The sequence below is a fragment of the Anguilla rostrata genome, chromosome 11 (genome assembly GCF_018555375.3).
Source record: "Anguilla rostrata isolate EN2019 chromosome 11, ASM1855537v3, whole genome shotgun sequence".
NCBI lineage: Eukaryota > Metazoa > Chordata > Actinopteri > Anguilliformes > Anguillidae > Anguilla > Anguilla rostrata.
In genome coordinates, this window is record NC_057943.1 from 38089728 (window position 1) to 38113964 (window position 24237).

General features: G+C 44.7%; 1 protein-coding gene across 1 annotated transcript in view; it reads right to left on the reverse strand.

Annotated features, from left to right (window-relative positions):
• The window catches only part of LOC135234856 (kinesin-like protein KIF21B), a 99883-nt gene that overhangs the window by 26370 nt on the left and 49276 nt on the right, over positions 1-24237 (reverse strand). Inside the window, 9 exon segments of the mRNA XM_064299850.1 lie at positions 1144-1280; positions 7925-7963; positions 14399-14512; positions 14651-14725; positions 16775-16974; positions 21089-21143; positions 21546-21606; positions 22499-22664; positions 23364-23465. Of these exon segments, the coding sequence (XP_064155920.1) occupies positions 1144-1280; positions 7925-7963; positions 14399-14512; positions 14651-14725; positions 16775-16974; positions 21089-21143; positions 21546-21606; positions 22499-22664; positions 23364-23465 (949 nt within the window).

The window sequence follows — 24237 nt, forward strand, 5'->3', positions numbered from 1 at the left end:
CAGCTACAGAGCTCTCTGAAGGCCGCTGTAAGTGGAATGTGTGTAATTAACTGCAAATCTCCTGCTCCTCCCAGGGCCTCTGCCTCATAAACAGGATGTCCCATAATGCACTGGGGGGGGGGGGGTTAAGGGAGTGAGAGAGTGAGTGTGTGAGAGAAAGAGAAAATGACAGAGTGAGGGGTTAGGGGTGAGAGAGTGAGAGTTATGCTTGAGAGGGTGAGAGTGAGGGGGTAAGAGAGAAAGGGGATGAGAGAGTGAGGGAGAAGAGAGGGAGAGAAGGGGTGAGAGAGTGGGGGAGAAGAAAGGAAGAGGAGAGGGGGTGAGAGAGTGAGGGAGAAGAGAGGGAGAGAAGGGGTGAGAGAGTGGGGGAGAAGAAAGGAAGAGGAGAGGGGGTGAGAGAGTGAGGGAGAAGACAGTGAGGTGGACACAGGGAAGACCACATGGTGAATGTTCTACTAAATCAGGGTTGAAGTTGCACCAAGACCAGCAGCCTGCTGTCAAATCCACAGAACAAATGAACCAGCTCCGCTCCCCTAGGTTTGAGGGGGATCATGGCTTAAATACTGAGACTTTCTGATTGGCCCAATCTTCACTTTCCTGCTGCAGAAAATGCAATCAGCTGGACCAGCCTCAACTCCCAGGCCTCAGAAATATCATTGCGAGACTGGCAGATGTGGCTATCACTCCCCCATACTGTTCTCACTCTTCATTAAGACTGAATGCACTACACACTGCATGATTTCTCTCATGCCATTTATCTGCCAATAATGTTCCGACTGTCATAAAGACAAACATGCCTTTTTTCTTTACTGTGTGTATATGTGTGTGTGTGAATGCATGCTTGCATGTGTGCATGTGCGTGTGTATGCGTGTGAGCGTGTGTGTGTGGGTATGCCTGTGTGCGTGTGTATGCGTGTGTGCGTATGCGTGTGTGCGTGTGTGTATGCGTGCAAGCGCATGTGCGTGTATGCGTGCGAGTGTGTGTGTGTGGGTATGCCTGTGTGCGTGTGTATGCGTGTGTGCGTATGCGTGTGCGTGCGTGTATGCGTGCAAGCGCGTGTGCGTGTGAGTGTGTGTGTGTGTGTACGCATGTGTGCGTGTGTGCATGTATGTGTGAATGTGTGTGTGTGAGAAAGGCCTTACCTTTGGATCCAGTGAACAGCAGCTCATCTGTGGCATCCAAGCACAGTACAGGTTTGGAGTGTCCTGCAGCCACTGAAACACACTGCAGGGGGGCTGTCCTGGCTCCTTTCACTCCCCCAAATGAGCTGATCACCCCCCTGTCAAAAGCACACAGGAGCACTGACATCCTCTGACCAAAAACAGGCAGGAGCACTCACATCCAGGTACAACCACCCCCATCATAAAAACTGAATAACCTTTGACTAAGAAATTAGTCTCAAAGACAAATGTCCACAACAATTTCACCACACTGTGAACCAAAACAATGTCTTGTTTACGGTAGAATGAGGTTTGTCAATGCTGCCAATTTGTCCCAATTTATGCCTTGCAGTAATCTCATTAAATTGTGATTCTTTCAAGGATAGCAGCCAGTCTGTGCTACATGGGATGGCAGGTGGAATGTTTCCACTGTCGCAGAAGTTGAGTGATGACTACATTACGATCTGGGCTTTTTTCTCAAAACATCAATCTGGAAGCAAAAAAACGACACTAAATTACAAGGCCTGGGCAGCAAACATCTTTATAAAAGCATTCAATTTAAACCATGAAACAGAATGGCAGATATAGAACAGATTGTGATGTGGTGTGTGTGTGTGTCAGCAGTGAGTGTGTTTGTGTGTGTGTGTATACGTGTGTGTGTGTGTGTGTGTGTGTGTGTGTGTGTGAGAGAGAGAGAGAGAGAGAGAGAGAGAGAGAGAGTGTGTGTGTATGTGTGTGTGAGAAAGAGTAAGTGTGTGTGTGCGCGTGTGTGAGAGAGTGAGTGTGTGTGTGCGCGTGTGTGTGAGAAAGAGTGAGTGTGTGTGCTCAATGAGGTGTGTTGTAGTGTCCTAGATTTTTTTAAAGAGCGGAAATAAAAATAACAGAGGACATCTCCAGTTCTTAAAATACTGAATGATTTTTATCCCCCTCCCCCTTTTTTCTTGATACATATTCAAACTCTGCCAGCCCTGCTTCAGTAGATAGCAGCCCCGTGTGCAGGATTTCTCCCCAATTAAATACCAACGCAGATCATTCCCAGGTCCCAGGAGACACTTAAAAGGGCCTCTCAAAATGTAAACCAGCGCAGGGTTAATGTGAGGGGAGGCATCGGCACACTTCTCCAGGCACAGTGATGGCCGAACAAGAAACGGCACCAGCGGTTTCTGTGTCCCTTCAGTCTGACACCACGCGTCACAGTGCATTCGATGCTGGAGCTGAACCACATCAATTAAATCAGTTCCCAACCGTTTGTTTATTAGCGCTCCTTTATTTCCCCTTCAGGATGTGATGCAATCCTGCAGGGAATGCTGGGCATGGGAAACTCGCGCTCGAATCCAAAACCCGCCGCCCGCTGGTATCAAAACAATGGATCTTGCTGCAGCACAGAACACAGCATGGGGGGGCTCTACCCTACAAAAGATGTCTCAACACTGCCCCCTCCAGGCAGAACTGAGGGCGGCTACCAGGTGAGCCCACGGAACTCCGCAAAGGCAACATCTCACATTCTGAAAGAAAGAGCCAAACAGGCCATTACTGCTGCAGCTCGGCAGTTTCTCTGATGTCTGTCGATTTTTTCGCTGCTCTCCTATCGTCCACAAGCATGCAGGTATTCTGCAAACTGTCAGTTTCACCCCTAAGACTGTAATCTGATTGCCTCGACCCAGGAAAACCAAACCCCCCCAACCTTGTATTTTGTTAATATGGAATATCGAGCAGTTCCCGGAATGCCCATGAAGGTGAGCCGTGGCAGAATTCTGGGAAATGGGTCTGACTGCCGAAGCCCTAATGATCCAATCACAGGTGGCGAGCCGGCGAGCGTACCGGGGTGGGGGGGGGGGGTATCAGAGGCACAAAGCTCAGTCTGGGGGGGTATTTTCTGGAGCTATGATGTGGAAGAATAAGCAAGAGGCACATCCCTGGACTGACTGTAGAAACAGTAACGAGGGTGTAAAACACGCACTGATGTGGCCAATCTATTAAAACCGCAAGGGAGGCGCGTATGTCTGTGGAATGGAAGCCCTAGATCATTGAACATAAAAATTCAGATGCACATAAGACAGACGCTTCAGAGTCGGGATGGGTGAATCGCATCCAGTCCTTCATGGACAAGTTGTCCAGTGTCTGTAACTGATTCCCCAAGAACCAGAGTTAGCAGAACATGCGCAGGAGCTACAACAGCAAGTGTTGCAATAGGGCGGGTCCTGGACATGCACTGGGGGCAAGCTTGTTTAGGACCGTGCCACTGGGGGCAAGCTTGTTTAGGACCGTGCCACTGGGGGCCAGCTTGCTTAGGACCGTGCCACTGGGGGCAAGCTTGTTTAGGACCGTGCCACTGGGGGCAAGCTTGTTTAGGACCGTGCCACTGGGGGCAAGCTTGTTTAGGACCGTGCCACTGGGGGCCAGCTTGTTTAGGACCGTGCCACTGGGGGCAAGCTTGTTTAGGACCGTGCCACTGGGGGCCAGCTTGTTTAGGACCGTGCCACTGGGGGCAAGCTTGTTTAGGACCGTGCCACTGGGGGCCAGCTTGTTTAGGACCGTGCCACTGGGGGCCAGCTTGTTTAGGACTGTGGCAGTGGGGTGGGACGGTTCAGAAGCACTCTGCTCTCACTTTGCGCAAGCGATGAAACAAAAATGGAACTTATGTTTGATGTGCAATGTTCTGAATGAACCGGCACTCCTCTCTGCATGCAGAATTCCTCCACTGCCCATACAGATTAACTAATCAAAAGGAGCTTTCATTTCCTTGAACAGCTAAAAGAGAGACCACAAAAAAAAAAAACACTTCAGGGTGGTTGCTGCGGTCCAGGGTACACTCGGATCTGACTCATTAACTGATAATGTAAAAGCTGTGAGCATTAATCGCCACTAATTTGTATCTGGTTCTTACGAGTAACATGAGAAATCGCTTGTTCAGCACAAGAGCACTGAGTGGCCCTACTGGTCACCTCCTCCCAGCCAGAGAGCACACAGCTGCTCGAACTGATGCCAGTTCTGGACTCCTGGCCAAAATGGCAGCCAGCAGGGTGCGGGGGAAAGTAGCATTAGGAAACTGCGCGTGACTCCGCCTTCCATATGCATCCAGCATTAATGCATGCAGGGGACAGATGTTCCGCCCAAACTGAGTTCACTGATTACCTGCACCCCCCCCCCCTCCCTGCAGCTCTGCAGAATGCGAGAGGGGACTTAGCCACATGAATGTGATCAAAACATTGACCCGATCTGGAATGCACATACGCCGCATGTGGTTACATTTAGAACCTCGCTGGGACACAATCGCTCGTCTGAGGAAAGGATGAAGTTAACCCAAAGTGTTGACTGTTGCGTCAATCATAAATAGTGTTCCAAACCCCACCCCACCCCAAACACTGAGGGTGCCCACCGTTACTTCAGGAAATGGCACTACACCTCTGTTCAGCACAACAGGTCAGGCCAAACCAAACCACTTACGTACAGCACAAGTGCTTGCCTAAGTACAGTGACAATACCAGCATCTCTCTGAACGCATGAATATGAATACCTGTGTGCTGGTTTCATGTTCACAGCCAGCTCCCAGTGCCCACTTAACCACAGAGCCAATCAGACCTGGGTCAGATACATTTGTATTGCATTCAAATACTTTTCTGGCAGGCTCAAGAACATTGTACCAGGCAAGATAAATAGAGCACAGAAAAGTTATTGAATCCAAAACAAACACATATTTGACCCAGGTCTGGAGCCAACTCCATGTCCAGCGCTATTCTGGGAATGCAATCCGGGTCATGGTGACGTACATAGAACTCGATTAAAAAGAAAAAGACTCAAAAAAAACTCAACAACAAAAAAAAACTCAAACTCAAATTTAAAAAAAAAAGAATTCAAAACTTAAAAAAAAGTAAATCCTTAAATCTCAAGCTGCATTCATTTCAGACTCTGACTCAAAAAAATCAATCAAACAGACACAGATGGAGCTTGCGGGTGTTGAATGCAACCCCAAACAGCGAAAACACAAACTGCAACAACACAAGCCCACGCAAAACAGTGCATGCAGTGCTCTCACAACATCCAGGCCAGTTCAGACACCCTTCTGTCCCAAACCCAGACTACACAGAGCAGTCCACTCTGTTCTGGAGGGGACAGAAGGTGATGCATGAAGGTGATGCCAGAAGAGGGTCTGTGTGCATAAGGGATAAAGGGGAAGGTTTTGAGGAGGGGAATGGGATGGGGATACCTGAATGAACCTTATCACGCAGGACCACGGTGAACCTCCACGGGTGAGATATCAAACGCCATCAGCACCATGGCGGCAAGGAGAGCCCTGCCCTCAGCACTCCGCTCAATGGGACTGGCTGAGAAATCTCTCTGGAACCTTCCGGATTTCAATCACTGTTCCGTGGCTCAGGTTGTTAATCCAGGAGGTGTTAGCCCTTGTGTAAGGGTAGCAGCTAATGCTACGGACCTCCAGCAACCCAGGAGGTGTTAGCCCTTGTGTAAGGGTAGCAGCTAATGCTACAGACCTCCAGCAACCCAGGAGGTGTTAGTCCTTGTGTAAGGGTAGCAGCTAATGCTACAGACCTCCAGCAACCCAGGAGGTGTTAGCCCTTGTGTAAGGGTAGCAGCGAATGCTACAGACCTCCAGCAACCCAGGAGGTGTTAGCCCTTGTGTAAGGGTAGCAGCGAATGCTACAGACCTCCAGCAACCCAGGAGGTGTTAGCCCTTGTGTAAAGGGGCGACATAGCTCAGGAGGTAAGAGCGGTTGTCTGGCAGTCGGAGGGTTGCCGGTTCGATCCCCCGCCCTGGGCATGTCGAAGTGTCCCTGAGCAAGACACCTAACCCCTAATTGCTCTGGTGAATGCGAGGCATCAATTGTAAAGCGCTTTGGATAAAAGCGCTATATAAATGCAGTCCATTTACCATTTACCATTTAGGGTAGCAGCTAATGCTACGGACCTCCAGCGCCACCTAACATACATGTGACTGTGCAGCAGTGCTGTGCCCAGCTGGGAACACAGCAGGGACAAAGCCCACCCGAAATACTTCAGGAATCCCTTAGATCATCTGGCACTGGTCTTTTAATTATTCAAAGAGATAAAGCTAAAACTGCAGGGCAAGCAGAATTCAGTTTCTATGCACTCCACCTCTGGAACAACCTGCTAGCTGACCATAGTTGTATTGACACATTACAGGGTCTCAAGCCAAGACTGAAAACACCTTTTTATTAAAGGAATTCAATTGGTTTTATTTTGATTTTAGGGTATTTACTTTACTGTGACATCCTTTGTTGTATGGTTTCTATTGTTGTTATTTCTTTCTATTGCATCCAAACTACTTGTGTAAAACACACTGAGCTGCTTCCTGTATGAAATGTGCTCTATGAATAAAAAATTCAACAGAACTCATGAAGATCCCAGAGAATTTTTAACCAAACATGTTACTAATCAACATGTACAGTGCAATCACATATAATTAAATTTGCTGTAAATACTGGTGGAAATAGACGTTTCTTTTTAAGAATGCAGAAATGTTACCTGTTTCTAAAGAGCTGACGGGTTAATATATTGAGTATTTTTTGAAGTGTTTTTCGCAGGTCTGCCAGGTAGGAAGGCGAACCCCTAAGGTACACCATCCCTGCTGAATCTCTCAAATCAAATCAAAAATCAAATTATTTTATCTGTATTGCGCTTTTTACAGAGAACTGTCACAAAAACGCTCCCCAGAGTAACAGGCCAACCGGCCAGCAGGAGCACCAGCAGACCGAGCAGCTCTGTTTCTCCCCTGCCTGGGCCTTCGCCAGTAATGCAATAAAGAAAATAAATCTATATACTAATGCTAAAACAATAAATGCAATAACTGCGCCGGGGTTATAGGAATGTGGGAGAGGTATGTGGTAATGGCCCGACGGTATTAGATTACCAGTCATAAAAATGTACAGCAAGACAGACAGAGCCTGGAGGCAAGGCTTTAAAGAGGCTTCCTGCCAAACTAATGGCTCTCAGAATATTGTATTCCTATATTGCGATGCTGCGAATTAAAATAAAAAACCCAGATTCGTTTTAAGTACGTAATGAGAACTCTGCTGGAAAATGAGCAAGATTCATGCTTTAATGTGCACTTGCCAGCATATTTGCACAGTAAACTACACACCAGGTCTGCCACAGATATTATAATGGCATATATGCCTTGTGGTGTTTTACCAGAATGCAAAGCAGGGGTCTGAAACTCCAGTCCTATAGGGCTACAGTCTCTGCTGGGTTTGTGATTTCCTTTCCATCAGCAGATGCATTTGGGCTCGAAAACAAGGTATGCAGACTCCTTAGGAAAACAGTGACTTAAATTAAGCACAAAGAGCACATCAAAAACTAGCAGGCACAGTGGCCCTTCACGATTTAGAATTAGAGCTCCCTGATGTGGGGAATCCAAAAATTAATTCTCATCTGTGGTCTGTTCATGTGCCATCTGGTGTTAAGCTGAGGTAGAGCACCAGCATGTAGCCAAGAAGAATAATATTCCTCTCCATACAATGCCATTGACATGGACGAAGTTAAAATGGCCTCAGGGGAGAAAAACAACAAACAAGTACCGAGCAAGCACAGTGCCTTTATCACCCACCAAGAGGTTCCCCAGGAATGTTCATTCAGTTAAGAAGGGGAAAGAGGAAACTCTGTGAAAGAAGGAAGGGGTGAAGGGATGACAGCAAGAGGTGCAGCATGCAAAAACCATGGCTCCGCCCCCTTACTGGGGCCAGGCTCAGAGTCAACCAATCAGGCAGCAGACAAAGATGTGTACCTGGGCAGCTCCGACAGAGAGGAGTCGCTGTCATCGGACCTAAAGGACAAAACAGCAGCACGGTTAGGGGAGGACCAGGGGCGGGGTCAGAGAGAGAGGAGGGACCAGGAGAGGAGGGGCGGGGTCGAGAGAGAGAGAGAGGGGGACCAGGGGAAGAGGGGGTGGGGTCAGAGAGAGGGGAAGGACCAGGAGAGGAGGGGGTGGGGTCAGAGAGAGGGGAGGGACCAAGAGGAGGGCAGGGAGCAAGAGTAGGGGGAGGACAGGGGGCGGGTCAGAGAGAGAGGAGGGACCAGGCGAGGAGGGGGCATGGGTGGGATCAGAGAGAGTAGAGTGGGGTCAGAGAGAGGAGGGTCGAGAGAGGAGGGACCAGAGAGGAGGGGCGGGGTCAGAGAGAGAGGGAGGGACCAGGAGAGGGAGGGGGCAGGGGCGGGTCAGAGAGAGGGGGCAGGGGCGGGGTCAGAGAGGGGGAGGGACAGGAGAGGGGGGCGGGGTCAGAGAGAGGGGCAGGGACAGGGGAGCAGGGGCGGGTGTCAGAGAGAGAGGGGGCCAGTGGGTCAGAGAGCGGGGCGGGGCAGGAGCACGGGGGTGGGGTCAGGAGAGGGGGGCGGGGTCAGAGAGACAGGGTGGGACCAGGGGGCAGGGGCGCGGTCAGAGAGAGCAGGGAGGGACCAGGAGAGGAGGGGGCAGGGCTTCCAGAAACCAGGAAGCAGGAAGAAGACAGACAAAGAGGAAGTCCGGTTGTGACCCATTCATGCTGGCCCTGCTTCTGAAAGCACTGCTGTAGTTACAGACGCTGGGTACACGGCCATCGACCGCTCGGCGCTCGGCGAGGACACGGCACGCTCAAATCCCCCCCCCCCCCCCCCCCCGTTCAACACAGATTAAAGGGGGCATCCCCTAATTAGCGTACACTAGCCGTTGCCATCAGGCAGACGGTATAGGGAGCCATCCCTCCGAAACAAGCGGGCTCGCAGGTCATCCGTGCCTACCAGTACTGCACTGCTGAACAAACCGTGAAACAAAATAACTGAGTGTGAGGATGCTGCACCTTATAATATGTAGAGCACTTTGGTGATATGTTGTGTATAGGTCTGTGATTATGTTGAGGTGTTCTGTTGTTGTTTGTTGTTGGTGCTGTTGTCGTTGTGGCTGTTGGTGTTGTAGTTGTCTGTCTGTTTGTCTGACGATTGCTGTATGGCACAAGATGAATTTCCGAAAGGACTAATAAATATCTATCTATGTATCTCATTACTATTGCATCTATAGGCCCTCCGATAAAGAGTCATTGTTCAACAGATTTCTGAGGAATGGGACATCAGCTTCCTGACTCTTTAATGGGAAAAGCCATAATTCACAATCAAGTTTGGGAGGGGAAAGCCATCAGCCAACATCGCTAAATAAACTGTGATTGAAACTGAGGTTAATTTAAGCTTACACCGATGCGGAGCCTTCGCCGGTAAATGGGTGATTCTCAGGGAATAATCCGAGCACTGAAATCTGCAGCTCCATCAGCATAAGTGCTTTCCACTTATGAATAAGTAATACACATAAGTCAACAGTTAAATTAAAAATAATAAATCTTCAGCTGTTTTCAAACGCAGTCACGTGTTTGTACCATAAAACGGCTTTTGTCACAAAATTATAATATATGCTACAGATTACACAATGAATAATGCATACTGCAAAATTGATACATAACACATTTCAATTTTAACAAGCATACTCCTTATGCAAGGCAGATATATTTTCAGGGGTTTTTCAAAAACCATGTCAGAATATAGTGAGCGTTCCTAGGTCTTGGCTCCTTGTCAAATCAAGCCTACACAGGAAAGATGTAACAAGTAACATCCTGCCATATGTTTGATGTTATGATGGGAAAACAGAAGTAAACATGATGGGTGTTATGAGCATCATTATACTCTCACCTCTCAAACTAAAAAAAGATTACTGAACATCAGCAAAGAGAGGGTCAAAGTTTCAATACTGCATAATGATAAGCAGCTAAAAGCAATCACAATATTTTGAGTTGATCTAAAGGAAGACATGTCTCATGTGATGTGCTGTGCTGCCTTCATAATGGAGGGTTCCTCTCTTATAAGTGTTGAGTGAAGCAGAATAACACATAGTAACATACACACATGCACAGACATACAGACACATACACACATACACGTCGTAAGTTTGAGTTTGTATGTTTGAGTTTACATTTGTCACTGTTGCGTGTGTTTCTCCTTTCCGATTGTCATTTAACTGGTTGTTTCCGTATCCAGCGGAAACTAGCTCTTCGACCTGGTGGTTGGTGCGCTGTGTTCAGTGATTGCCTTCCATTGGGACACAACTTTGCTTTTAGTTTCCGACTATCGGTTAACTGTCCGAAGTTCAGCGATCAAAAACACCTCGTGTCCAGTACGCTTTGAAGACCAGCCAGTGTTCAGCTAGATTTGGATAGGCAGATAGGGACCGGAGTTACTGATTGGTTCGCAGTACGTTTCCCTACCCATCTCCCTTATCATTTACCCTGTTACAGTCTGACCCTAGATCAGGTCGTAACACACAGACACAGACACACACACATGCACAGACATATGCACACATATGCACATGCACATGCGCACATGCACACACGCACACATAGACATGCATGCGCACACACACACACACACACAAAGATACACAAAAATGTGCACACACACATACGCACCTGAATGCTCACGCAGAAATAAAAACACACATACATATGCGCACGCACACACACACACACATATATATGCACATATATACACATACACATGCATACACAGGCAGGTGAGGTAGTTTAAAGCATATGAAATGACTAACGGGAGAATCACTGTCAGTGAAATTTTCATAAAAATGAAAATGACAGGCATCTCATAAATCATTTCCATGGCCAGCCACCTCAGAACATTACCCAGGCGAAACTGAATTTCATTACCGCCATTTTGTAAAACCAGCATGTCTGTATTAGCTAGAATACTAAATAAATATTGTACATTATATAATTCTAATATACTTCAATAGATGCCATACATTACAAAATAATTCAATTATTGTCATTTTAAAATGTGCAGTCTCACTGCTGCAGGATATTTTGACAACCATTAAAATACATTAACGCATACATTTACTCTACCTAATCCTTGACAGTGCGAATATATTCAGGCTGCCTACACTCTCAGAAAAAAAATGGTTCTTTGGCTTGTCTCTACAGGGAAACCCTTTTTAATTCTCTACGGAACACTCTATGGTAAGTGTGAAAACTGTGAAATCCCCCAGATTGAACCATTTGGACTGACAAAGAACCCTTGAACGAGACAGGGTTCCTCTGTGGAGACACAGAGGAGCCTTTTGGATCCCTGTCTGCTGAGAGTGTTTAGTAGCTACCTGTGAGAGTGAAATTGGTTAGAAAAGAGACTTTGGAAGATGGATATCAAATGGCAGGAAAAGAAAAAGATGATGATAAAAAGAGACAACCAAATGGCACACATAGGAAATTGAAAAGAAAAGCAGCTTGTGGGGGAATGATTGTGACGCATTTGTAGCGCGCAAAACTGCCTTGAGAGACTGCAGATCCTTTTTTTAAAACATTCATTGTCCCTGTCGTAGATACAGTTGAGGCCAAAAGTTTTCATACACCTAGGCTAAAGATATTCAAACTCAGTTTTTCACAACTCCACACATTTCATGTTACCATACATTTATTTTGGCAAGTCAATTAGGGCATCACATCAGAGGTCATTTTAAAATAACCAATTAAGAGTCTTAGAGAGATTTATTTCAGCTTTAATTCACTATATCAGAATTCCAGTGGGTCAAAAGTTTACATACACCAAGTTCACTGTCTCTTTAAACAGACTGAAAGAATCCAGAAATTGATGTAATGACTTTTAGAAGCTTCTGGTTGGTCAATTGTCATCATTAGGAGTTAATTGGCACCTGTGGCTCTATGTAAGGGCCTATCTTTAGAGCCACTGACTTTTTTCTCTAGATACCATGGGAAAATCCAAGCAACTCAGCCAAGTCTACCTCCACAAGTTCGGTTCTTCCTTAGGAGGAACTTCCAAACAACAGAAGATACCACGATCATCTGTACAAACAATTGTATTTTATTTATTTATTGAAGCTTTAATTAACCAGGTAAAAGTGATTGAGAACAAATTCTCATTTACAACACTGACCTGGCCAAGAAGGCATGCGTCAATCAAAACATACAGGTTATAAAAGTAATGGGACTGATGCAGAAGATTTGAGAGGTAGGCAGGTGTGATGTGTAAGAGTGATTTTTAAATGAACAGGTGCCAATGAATGAGCCTTCTGGTGTGGAGGATTGACCAGCCAACAAAAGAGTATAAAGTGCAGTGGTGTGTAGTGAAAGGAACATTAGTAATAAAACGGATAGCAGAGTGATAAAGTATATTGAGTTTGCTCAGCAATGTATTTGAAGCAGTCCAGTAAATAATATCACAGTAATCAAAAATGGGTTTAGCAGTGTAGGTGAAGGACGTTTTGTTACGGTAGAGGAGTCTGGCCTTAACTTGTATGCAAATATAAAACACAGACACTGCATCGTTCAGGAAGAAGGCACAAATTAACTCCCAGGGCTGAACGAACTTTGGTCTGAAAGGTTCAACTGAACCCCAAGACAACAACAAAAAAACTGGTGAAGGAGTTTGAGGCATCAGGTACCAAAGTATCTACCTACATCCACCATAATCCTACATCACCATGGCCTGAAAGGCTGTCGCGCAAGGAAGAAGCCCCGAATCCAAGATCGGCATAAAAAGCCAGAATGAAGTTTGCTGGTGATCACCAGGATGAAGACCTAGCCTTTTGGAGGAGTGTTCTCTGGTCAGATAAAACAAAAATTGAACTGTTTGGCCATAATGATCAACGCTATGTATGAAGGAAAAAGGGTAAGGCTTTTAATCCGAAGAACACCATCCCAACTGTGAAGCATGTTGTGGGAGTGTTTAGCTGGAAAAGGGACTGGTGCACTTCAGAAAATAGATGGCATCACGAGGAAGGAGGATTATCTAGAAATACTGAAGAAACACCTCAAGATAACAGCTAGAAAGTTAAAACTTGGTCGCAACTGGGTCCTCCAGCAGGACAATGATCCAAAGCACACCTCTAAAGTGGCTTAAAGACAACAAAGTAAAAGTATTAGAGTGGCCATCACAAAGCCCTGACCCGAATCCCACAGAAAATGTGTGGACTGAACTGAAAAAGCATGTCCGAGCAAGGAGGCCCACAAACCTGCCTGAGTTACACCAGTTCTGTCAGGAGGAATGGACAAAAATTCCGGCAAAGTACTGTGAGAAGATTGTGGAAGGCTACCCCAAGCGGCAATGCCACCAAATACTAATAAAGAGTATGTAAACTTTTGAAAATCTGATATAGTACATAAAAGCTGAAATAAATATGTCTCTTAACTATCATTTTGAAATCACCACTTATGGAAATAAAGTCGATACCCTAACTGACTTAACAGAAAATGTATGGTAACATGAAATGTGAGGAGTTGTGAAAAATTGAGTTTGAATGTCTACCCTAGGTGCATATAAACATTTGGCCTCAACTGTATGAAGCAAAATGAGGGGAAGAGACTGACTGGACCTGGTGTGCGATGGCCTTCAAATCAGCCTAGCACTGCTGGCAGTCAGGACTTCACATTAACACTGCCCTCTGCCATCCAAGCACCTCTGCAGGACTCAGACCCAGATTGAAAGGGACCTGCTGTAGAGCTGCAGGGTCTCCCCTGGTTTTTGTTTTCACCTTGGAGTCAACAGTGAATTCAGATCTTAAAAAAACAGGGAGGTGAGCTGACCCTGTAATCAGCTGCTTTGATGGACTGACAGCTGAAAAACAGGGGAACCAGCAGACCCTGTGGCTCTCCAGGTCCAGGGACGGGGACCCTCTACAGGTTACAAGAGGTTAGATGTTACCCTGCTCACACACATTCGTTAAAGAAAGGTGCGGAATACTTCAGAAAAAATCAAGATTTGGTTGCTAGGTGACACAATTATGGAAATGTTTCTCATGATTCTTTATTATTCGAAAACAAATTCTGTGAAATTCTGCCACAGAAAACCGTCCCGGTCATGTAAGACACCAAATTACTGCTCATTTATTCATGAAATACATCATCGAGGATACCTGTTAAAACATTTTAAAATGTTCCCAATGCAAGATATAGCCGAACATAGCTACGTTTGCCAATAAGATTAAATGGATCACAACCCACAGTTCATATTGTTTTATACACTTGGAATAACTGAACAGCATTCTAAGACCATTCCTGTAATGTTCCTTGTCCAGGAAAAATGTACACACAGGGAAAAATTTCCCCTAACTTTTCAGGACTGTTTTGGGACCCAGTGTAGTGCCGGTTAGCAACAGAGATGCTGTAGCTTTGTGCAGATGCTATACTGTCGTGCTTGTGTGGGGGTCACTCACTTGTCCAGCGCGGAGCCCTGGCTCTGGTTGCTGGTCAGCCGGGAGAAAACATTGCGGTCGGAACGCGGTCGGAGGGGGGGGGAGGTCGGAGGGGTCAGGCTCATCTCAGGTGATCTGTGGTGGAGAGAAAAAGAAAAGGGGTGGCAGGTTGGGGTCGGTTCTGGGGTGGACAGAGTGACAATCTGAGAGTTCCTTGGGGCCAGTTTCTCAAAGCTGACTGATCCCTCAGAGTTACTGAGGCTCTGCAGTTACCTGGGAGGGTATCCTTGATCATGTGACTTCCTGCGAATCATAGGGGAGGAGCCTGCAGCCCGGGACTGCCTGGGACTGACAGACATAAACACACACACACGCGCATGCACAGACACACACACACACACGTGCAGACACAAACACACACATGCAGACACACACACACAGGATATTGACCAGGTGAAGCTAGAAAACATCCCTGCTAAACTGTACAGAGCCTTAGAGAGCCAGTTGAGTTTCACACAGGTTTCATCTAAACAGACACCAGGTACAGCAGTAGATTTCCTTTGCAAAGTTCCGCATCATAAAATGTAGAACTACACAAAGATCTGCATTCGAATGCCAAATATAGGAGACAAAAGAAGGCCAAGGTCAAATCAAATGAAAATGATGAAGAATATGAGGAAGATGAAATAGAAAATGACAAAGAAAATGGTGACAAAGAACAGGATGATATGGAATATGATCATGAGGAGCATCCTGAGCCAACCTCGACAGGGCCTGCAGTATTGCCATGATCGGGCCCAGATATCGGGCCTATTTTTACATCTGTGACATTGGGACAGATCAGGTAACGGCCCACTGCCAACCCAAAAATTTATAAATAGCGTACCAACACTTCTGCCAGTTGTTAACACCGTTTGACAGCACGAAGATTCCAATTTTTGTAGTGTACTGTTAGGCTGAACAAGCAAATTAAAACAGCCGCATACGACAGAACAGGAGCGATAAGCTTATTAACAATGCTTAACAAGGAAAAATGGCACAGAAGCTAGCTGGTTAGTCTGTTTTGCTCAATACGAACAGTGACAGATGTGTTAACGTCACGTTAAACAAAAGGAAGAACTAGCCTGTTCTATCATTATGAACATTAAAATATTAATTATTCCACCATTTTACAAACACACTTCATGCAAACACATTCTGAGAGAAAGGACATCGGCCCTGCGTGTTTGTTGCAGAGGTGTAAGCAACAAACTTAACGTCATGTTTAACAGAAGAAAAAAATGTTTGCAAACATTATTTATTTGCTGGTTGTGCACAACAAAAAAAAACTGTAGGCTTTTCTTTTTGCTATTGTTGTCAATCATAGTTAACAGCTGCCCGTTCTGCAATCGCGAGCACCTTCACCATAGAGCGTACCTTCAGAAGAAGCTTTCCTGCAGGAAACACCGCATTATTCTCTTTTGTGCTGTATGGTGATGTTGGCTTGTTATTTCAGTGATCGGGCTATATTGCATGTGGGATTAAAATCTTGCCAGAGCTTGTCGGGCTGGTTCAGGTCGGGCAGTAAAGAGATTGGGCGTAGGCGGGCTCAGGCCTTGGGATGTTAACAGTTAGTCAATTAACTGTTAATCGTTGATAAGAATGTTCATCAGTTAATTAAACTGATTATACAGCTAAATTACAATATACTATTTCAATGAATAACTTAACGTTGGTGATTAGATTTTGATAAGAAAGACATTTCTCCGTTGATGGACACAAATCCCCTCAACTGGTGGAAAGTCAACGAGTCGCGGTTCCCTCGACAGCAAAATGCTATTTGTCCATTCTTGGAACATCAGCGCCATCTGCACACAACTTCTCACCTGCCAGTCTCACCTTCAGCAGACTGTGCACCAGAACTATCACAGAGCACACATACGGCTCATATTCCTTAATCAAAATGCTTAGGGGTTGAGGTAGGTAATGGTATATTGGCTATGCTGTTCATGTTACGGCATTATGTTACATCCTTCAGGAATATTGCCAATTAGCTGTCCTTCATTGGGGTTGCTGTACATTAACTGATAAAGAATTTACTGGTGACTAAAAGAAATTATATATATTACATGTCCAATGTCTGCTCAATGGAGCCCACTGTAAAGCTCTGCCTTTGAGAGCCCACAGTAATAAACAGTAAAGAGCAGTAATAAGCAGTAACATGCAGTAACATGCAGTAAATAAGCAGTAACATGCAGTAAATGAGCAGTAATGAGCAGTAACAAGCAGTGACATGTGGTAATAACCATGTAATATGCAGTAATAAGCAGTAACATGTGGTAATAACCATGTAATATGCAGTAATAAGCTTACGGGGCGGTATTCACAGACGTGCAGCGGTAAAAGGGCCCAACTCACAAGGTGTTCCCGTGGACAGGCAGGCTGATGGTGCGGGAGATCGACTCCCTGCGGCAGGGCTCCCTCAGGGCGTGGCACCGCCCGTTCTCCTGCGCCTCCGTCAGAGAGGCCAACGACTTGGTGATGTGCCGGGTGGAGTCTCGGATCCTGGGGCCCAGAGACTCCGCCGACACGGCCCGGATCTGCGCGGACAGCTGGGGCTCCACCCGCAGACAGAAGGCAGAGTTTTCCATCAACTCGCTGACACACCAAAGGGCGTTCTACACAAAAACCCCACAAACGCAGGACTCCCAACAGCAGCACAGCACAGAAGCACTGAAGCCGTTTCCAGCGCTAGCTCCATAGCCACAGTGCTGTACTTGTTCACACCCCTTCACACATATAAATCAGCCATATAAAACTTTCGGGGTTAATTGGACAGTTCATTTGTATATTTGGTATTATTTCGTTGCCAGCGCATGGCATTAAGGCCGACACAGGGCCTCTGAGATATGATGCTCAGTGCTGCCACCTAGCGTGATGCGGTAATTAGAAGGACCCCTCTAGTGCCAACAACAGGCCAAAGTTGGACTTAAAATGTTGGCTTTAACTCTTGAACCATTTAGCCTAGTCATGATTCACAAAGTCACCATAAAGCCCTATCTCTGAAACACTTCTACTGGCGCCAAACTTGGTACGCATGCTTGCAACGAGACCTTGCAGGCATAGACTAGGTTTCATGAAATTTTGCCAATCGGAAGTGCTATACCAGAAAACACGATTACTCTGCAACAAATCCAAGCAAATTTCCATCCAAACTTGTTGTGGACCATTGCAGTAAAGGATCCTATTAAAATCATGTCCGTTTTTGTTGGCCATTTCGTGTTTCAGCCATCTTGGATGCCCGAGGGGGTGCACAGACTGAACTGGGAAAAACTCAAGAGCGCCATCTAGCTGCCAAAACCCAATTAGCTATATATCAGGCTCCATCAATCCTGCATCAGCTGGAACCTGAAATTACGTGCATCTCAGATGCTGGGGAACAAAAGCATGTTGAAGATGCCGCTGTACTCAGTGAGCCGAATCAGACGTTTTGTTTGATGATAACCTGCATATTTTCCCTTCATTGCTGCTTGCACCGATTATTATTATTATTATTATTATTATTATTATCATTACTATTGTTATTACTATTGTTATTTACTCATTTTGTTGCCACTATGAGGCCGCGCTCGGTTTGTGGGAAAGGTTCCGGGCAATCAGAAAACCACACACGCACCTGGAGTGCATCACCAATTAGCCCAGGTATTTAAAGTGTGCTTCCCTGTAGGGGTCTGAGAGTGGGGACTGACCGACGAGAGAGGACGAATGCGAAAGCAGTGGCAGAAAGTTCCTTAGCTACAAAAACAGCTGGAAAGCGTCCCTGTTGTGCGATTTTGTTCTGGTTATTTTAGTTTGTGGTTTCAGTTTATTATTTTTGACCTGTAACCTGTGAGGGGGAAGGAAGAAGAACTCCGTTTGGTTAATTACAGTCCCTCTCTCGCTCAGCCCACAATAAACACCGGGGAAAAGCCAGATCTTTTCCCAGAACTCCCTGTGTTTTTCTTCTTTGCCTTTTTTGCAGTTCGGGCACAACTGACAAAGAATCAAAATAATTTTTTTTTGCTATATTCATCTCCTCTTATAGAACAAAACCACTACCCCAAAAACATGCATTTGGTTAGATTTTCCACCATTCAGAATTTTTAAAAGAACTTTAAAAATTGATCTCCTCCTAGATGCTTCGATCGATTTGCATAAAACTTGGACTATAGCATATACTCATGAATATCTCAAATCCCAGGTGATAAACATGTGCTATGCTTAAAAACATGCCTGCAGCAGGCCAATGAATTTACATGTGGGTGTTGCTTTTTGCCAAATAAATAATAAATTCCAAACGCAGAGTGACTAATCACTTCAACCTGAATATGATTATGTATGTTTCAGTCGCCGACATCTTAAATTGATGGCCATTTTGGATTTTTTTTCTCTTCATGCTACTTCTCCCACTCACCTGGTTGATTCAATCGAAAACAGGCATGCTGACAGAGTACTTTCCAACCACTACTGACAAAATTTGGTCAATTGGCCATATGGTGGCACTATAGCAGTCTTTTAAATGTCCAAGAATTAAAATTTCATTTCCAAGGATGAAAAAAGTCCTGCTCCTTTCAACAGAGGCACCTTAAATTAATACCACAACATCCCTCTTCTCACGCGAAATAAATCTGCCTTCAGGACCCATAAGCCTACCATTATGCATTTACCTCCATTTTGAATAAATGAAAAACACTTGAAAACTATCTCCTCCCTGACACTTTGACAAATTTGAAAGGGCCTTGGAACATAGCATCTACTGAAGAAAGTTACTCAAAACGTGCCCACAGTAAGCCAGTGAATTGGCATGTGGGCGTGGATTTTTATCAAAAATATTAATAAATTCAGTGGCCTCACTAGGGTTGGGTGGCGTCACCCAGTGTGGTGTGGTGTGGGGGGGGTTAATAAACAGAGGTAGTGTTTAAACATGCCAAAAAGACATCAATCAGTCAGACAGGTAACACGGTAGTGCCGGAGGGCGGGTGTGGGCGTGAGGAATTGCGTGTTATGCATTCAAATGATAAAGCGCTTCTCGTCACATCAATACCGCTTATTAAATCAACCGGCAGTAAACTGCATCAGAGAAACTAGCTTTTTCAATCCGTCGTATTAAAAAATAAACTCTCTGTTGATTTGGACACATTGGGAAAAAAACAGTCATTTTGGTGTCACCCCCTCTGATGGTCCGCACCCCCTGCACCCCCCTAGTGACGCCACTGAATAAATTCCAAAGGTTTGACAAAAAGTGATGAAACTTTGTGTGTTCATTGAGGGCAGTCCTAAATAATTATCCCGATTAAATAACAGGGTGGCGCTCTAGAGCTCAATTATATTTTAAAAATTCACTAAAAATCACTGGATTTATGTAAACATTTAAAACTTGCTACAGTGACATCATGTCAGTCCAAATATGACTGTGTGTGTCCTCAGCTACCATCTTGAATGTCAATATACAATTTTGTATTTCCATATGTAGCTGCATGATTTGCTGTCATAGAACTTTCTAAATATGACCCTCAGGTCTCACTATGCCGACTTGCACTCACTTTATGCTTGGCCCCCAGAATTGCTGCTTGCGGCTATACATTTCACATTGAGCTCACACGCATGGCCCAAAAAAACACACAAAGGCATCACACTCTGTAGGAAATGAATGTGGACGCAACCAAGTGTACCTTCTAAGGCAGACGGCACCTGCCACTTCTCACATCCTAACCAGCCAAGAGTGCAGAGCAGCAGGTCTAATGCATAAACTGCAGCGGCCCCTCGGTCCCCTTCAGGCTAACAAGGCTCTAAGCCAATAGGGTAACGAACCGTGAAAGGAGATTATGGCAACAATGCTAAAAGGCCAATTTAAATGTTTCAACGTCTTAATGGATCCTTCAGGACACAGTTGACGGATCAATAACTTTAACAAACCCAAGACAAAAAATAAATTAACAAACAGTGCAGGCACTACAGCTTAGAAATCACTCATCTCCATTAATACCATTCCTATCCTCCAGAAACGTGTTATTTAAAATGCAGACATTTAATAACCTGAAGAACGTTACAGCTTACCAGTTTATTACATCCTCTGTAGATTCATTTCAGTGGATCCAATCCACAGCAACTCCAACAAATCAGTAATTAGTCTTGAATGTTATAAATATTGTACGTGCCTCAGTAATGCATGGTATTAGGAGTTCCAAGATATGAATATTAAAACATCTAGTTCATTTTTCAAAGCTTTGCTTCATGATCCACAATTAAAAAATATAATTTGTTAGAAACAGTATTAAGACTACTACAGGACTACATTAATTTCATCTACACCCATGGCTGTGCAATTTAGAGTTATAAACTCATTTTTCAGAAGCATGAAAATGAGAGAAAAATTAATTCTCTGCATGTACTGTGCATTTTTACATGGATTAATGATTTTCTTTTATTGAGTGCCATATATGTGGGTGTTATTAAAAGAGATTTACGAGTAATTTTTGGTTAATGAGTATGCTTTAGTTTTAATACATTGATGATAACTGTGAGTCATCAACAGAACTGATGAAAGATAACATTTAACGTCCCAGAGCACAGACACCGCTAATAGTTACACAGGAGTCACGTTCTTAATAGCTCTGCAGTTAACTTCTGCTCAGGGATCAGAAATGGGACATGGAGATCACAGACAAGAAGCACAAGGCCTTCTGCTCCTACCTTTAACTTCAGGTCCTCCTGGCTGCAGACCTTCATTTGGAAGGACTGAGAGAGACTGGATAAGACACACAGAGGAAAGGGTTAACACCACACAGCACACAAAAAGAGGCACGCATCCACACACGCATGGACGCAAGCACACATGACACACAAACACAGACACAGACATGCACGCATGCACGCACACAGTGACACGCAGACAGACAAACACAGACACATACACATGCATTTAGTTATGGCAAATAAAGCACAGAACCACAGACACATACACACACAGAGACAGGCACCAACATACATGTACACATCTATATGCACAGACACACACACATACACACACAACAAGAGGCCCCCAATATTACACTTTCACTGTATCTCAGACACATTTCGGCAACCTGTTAGCATGGATAAGCCCTCTCCCTGGAGGCTTCACAGGAAGTGTTTTAATTTCTGTCCTCACCTGTCCTCTATGACCTGGCTGAAGTCAGACACCTCCTCATCCGTGCTGGCATAGCCATTCTCTGCGGAAACACAGATCAAGCCTGCTCTTAGGTTCATGCCCCACTAAAGCCATTATGCTGCTGTGCAAAGAATCATGGGGCTAGGAGGACTAGCATTCTGGCCAGTCAATGGCTAAACATACTACAGCTCCCACATGCAAAGTCTCCAAAAAACAAGTTTATTTTATTAGAATAACTTTCAGCATTTTCAGTGGAACTATAAATGGTCATCTAGACACAGAAGGAATAATATTCATCAAAACAACATCATGTATCTCAAGTTTATGCTCCCCAAAAACTGTAAACTTCTCAGTAAGAAATCACTAGTAATATTTGATCTACCATTCAGCATTGGCAGTCAACAACTGTGTGAAATTATGCTGTCTGCCTCTAGATGGAGACATAATCCACTCAAAACAAGCAGCAGTGTCACTGTGCATAGGGGAGGGACACACGATACCAGAAGTCACTGCCTTTTTACCACCGCACACTCTGAACTCACCTGTCCAAGCTGCGCCTGTCCAATACTGACATCTCCATACTCCGAGCATTCACCCTGGGTTTAATATCCCTGTGTATACTTTTGCTACATTTAAGAGCTACACACTGAAATCCATTCAGCTACTTATGGGATTGTACCCTCAAAATACCTCTTGCACATACTATGGTACTCTTTACAAGTAATTCACTAAATGAATAAGTGCATATGAATGTAGATGTAAAGAAATCAATTGTTCTCAATTGTGTATTTGACAATGTACAGACAGAAGGTGCAGGATCAACTGGAGAATAAAGACGTAGAGAGTATGATGAAACCACAGAGCGGAGGGGACGGATCAGGAGGGCAGGAACATGCGCTTTCTTTTGCGGACTGGAGGGAGAAGACTGGGGATTTAAAAGAGAGGACGTGGACCTGGTTGCATATTGATGGTGAGAGTCTGCAGCTCTGGGATACATGCTGCCTTCTCCTGCAGCGAGTCCAGGATCACATGGTTATGTGTTAGGCCAATCACGTCCGACTGCCTGAGCTGGCCTTCCAGCAGCCTGATCTGAGCTTCCTTCTGAGCCACCTGCAGTCCCTAAACACACCACAGGGGGCATCAGTGAGTCACACTAATTCCTTTAGGACACACAGGTGTGTTACTCAGGCAAAGAGGCTTGTGTAAAAGTACATCAGTAGTATTTGAACAGAAATGAAAACCTATAACTGGTCATAAGTGCAGCTAGACCCTACGCAGTCTATAACAAACACGCCCATATCTTTCTGTCACTATCCAACATTTGCACCATGAGAAATAAAGTGGTTTGGTTGTGAGTGCTCATTTTATTCACAAATCACAGAAAAGCATTACATTATATTACATTTATTTGGCAGACACTTATCCAAAGCGACCTACAGCAAGTGCATACCAAAGGTCATTGGAACAACTACAATACACAGGTCCAATAAGGTACAATACTCATTTTGTACAGTTATTCATAGCCATAAACACATTACTGTAAGTCCAGTTCACACAGTGAACATTACTGACTTAACCTATGCAAGGTCAAACTAGGAGGCATTACAACAAGCTACAACATCAAGACAATGATACAAGGCACAATAAGTGCTAGATGGAGCATTATATACAAACTTATATAATGCAGTACCCATGCAGTACCCAAATGCAGTACCCATGCATCCTTCACCTCTTCCCAGATGAGAATGTCTGTTCAGCCAGCCCAGAAAAATACTGATATCGGAGGTGAGAGTGTTGGGTTAGTGACGGGCTGCTCACCTTTTCAATTGAGGCCTTGAGGAAGTGGTCCAGGAGGTGACGAGCCTCAGACAGTGAGCAGGAGCTGATAATCACTGAGGTGTCCACCGAGTCAAGCTCCTCCTGCAGGGCACAACGATATACCATACTATACCATTATGAGACCATTACTATGCCATACTATACCATTACAAGACCATTACTATATCATCACAAGATCATTACTAAACCATACTATACCATTATAAAACCAACACTATACCATACTATACCATTGCTATACCATATTATACCATTACTATACCATTAGTATATCATCCCATACCATTACTATCAGGGGTTAAATTGGGAATTGGGAGGTGGGTGGACCCTGAGATCCAGTGGGAGGTATGTGAAAAAAGGTACAAGCCAATTAATTTCTCAGCTCAAAATAGTTGTATCTTTAATGTATTGTGCACATACAAGCATGCAAACGATCGGACTAATCGGTTGGAAAGGGACACACAGCTTCTTTGCATTGTGTTAGGGAGATTAAATGAATTAGAAAAATCAGTTTTAATCACTAAGCAGTGGCAGAATGTTCCCCTGATTTTCCTTGAGTATCAATACAATTAATCCACAAGATAGGCTACTGAATACTATCATATATAGCCAGCTCTCCCCAAATAGGCAGTTTTAGCGAGTAGCCTAGGCCTTATAGCCTACATTTATTTTCATTTGCAATACAAAATTGTGCACATTTTTAATCAACGTTATTTGCGGATACATGCACTTCTTTCTCCGCACTCGTATTCATGGCAAATATCTGCAATGTGTAGATTGTAAACAAAATTGAAGTGCAGGTTTTGTTTTTACTGGTTATTCTGAAAGGGAGGGTGGGGTCAAGTACAGCGAT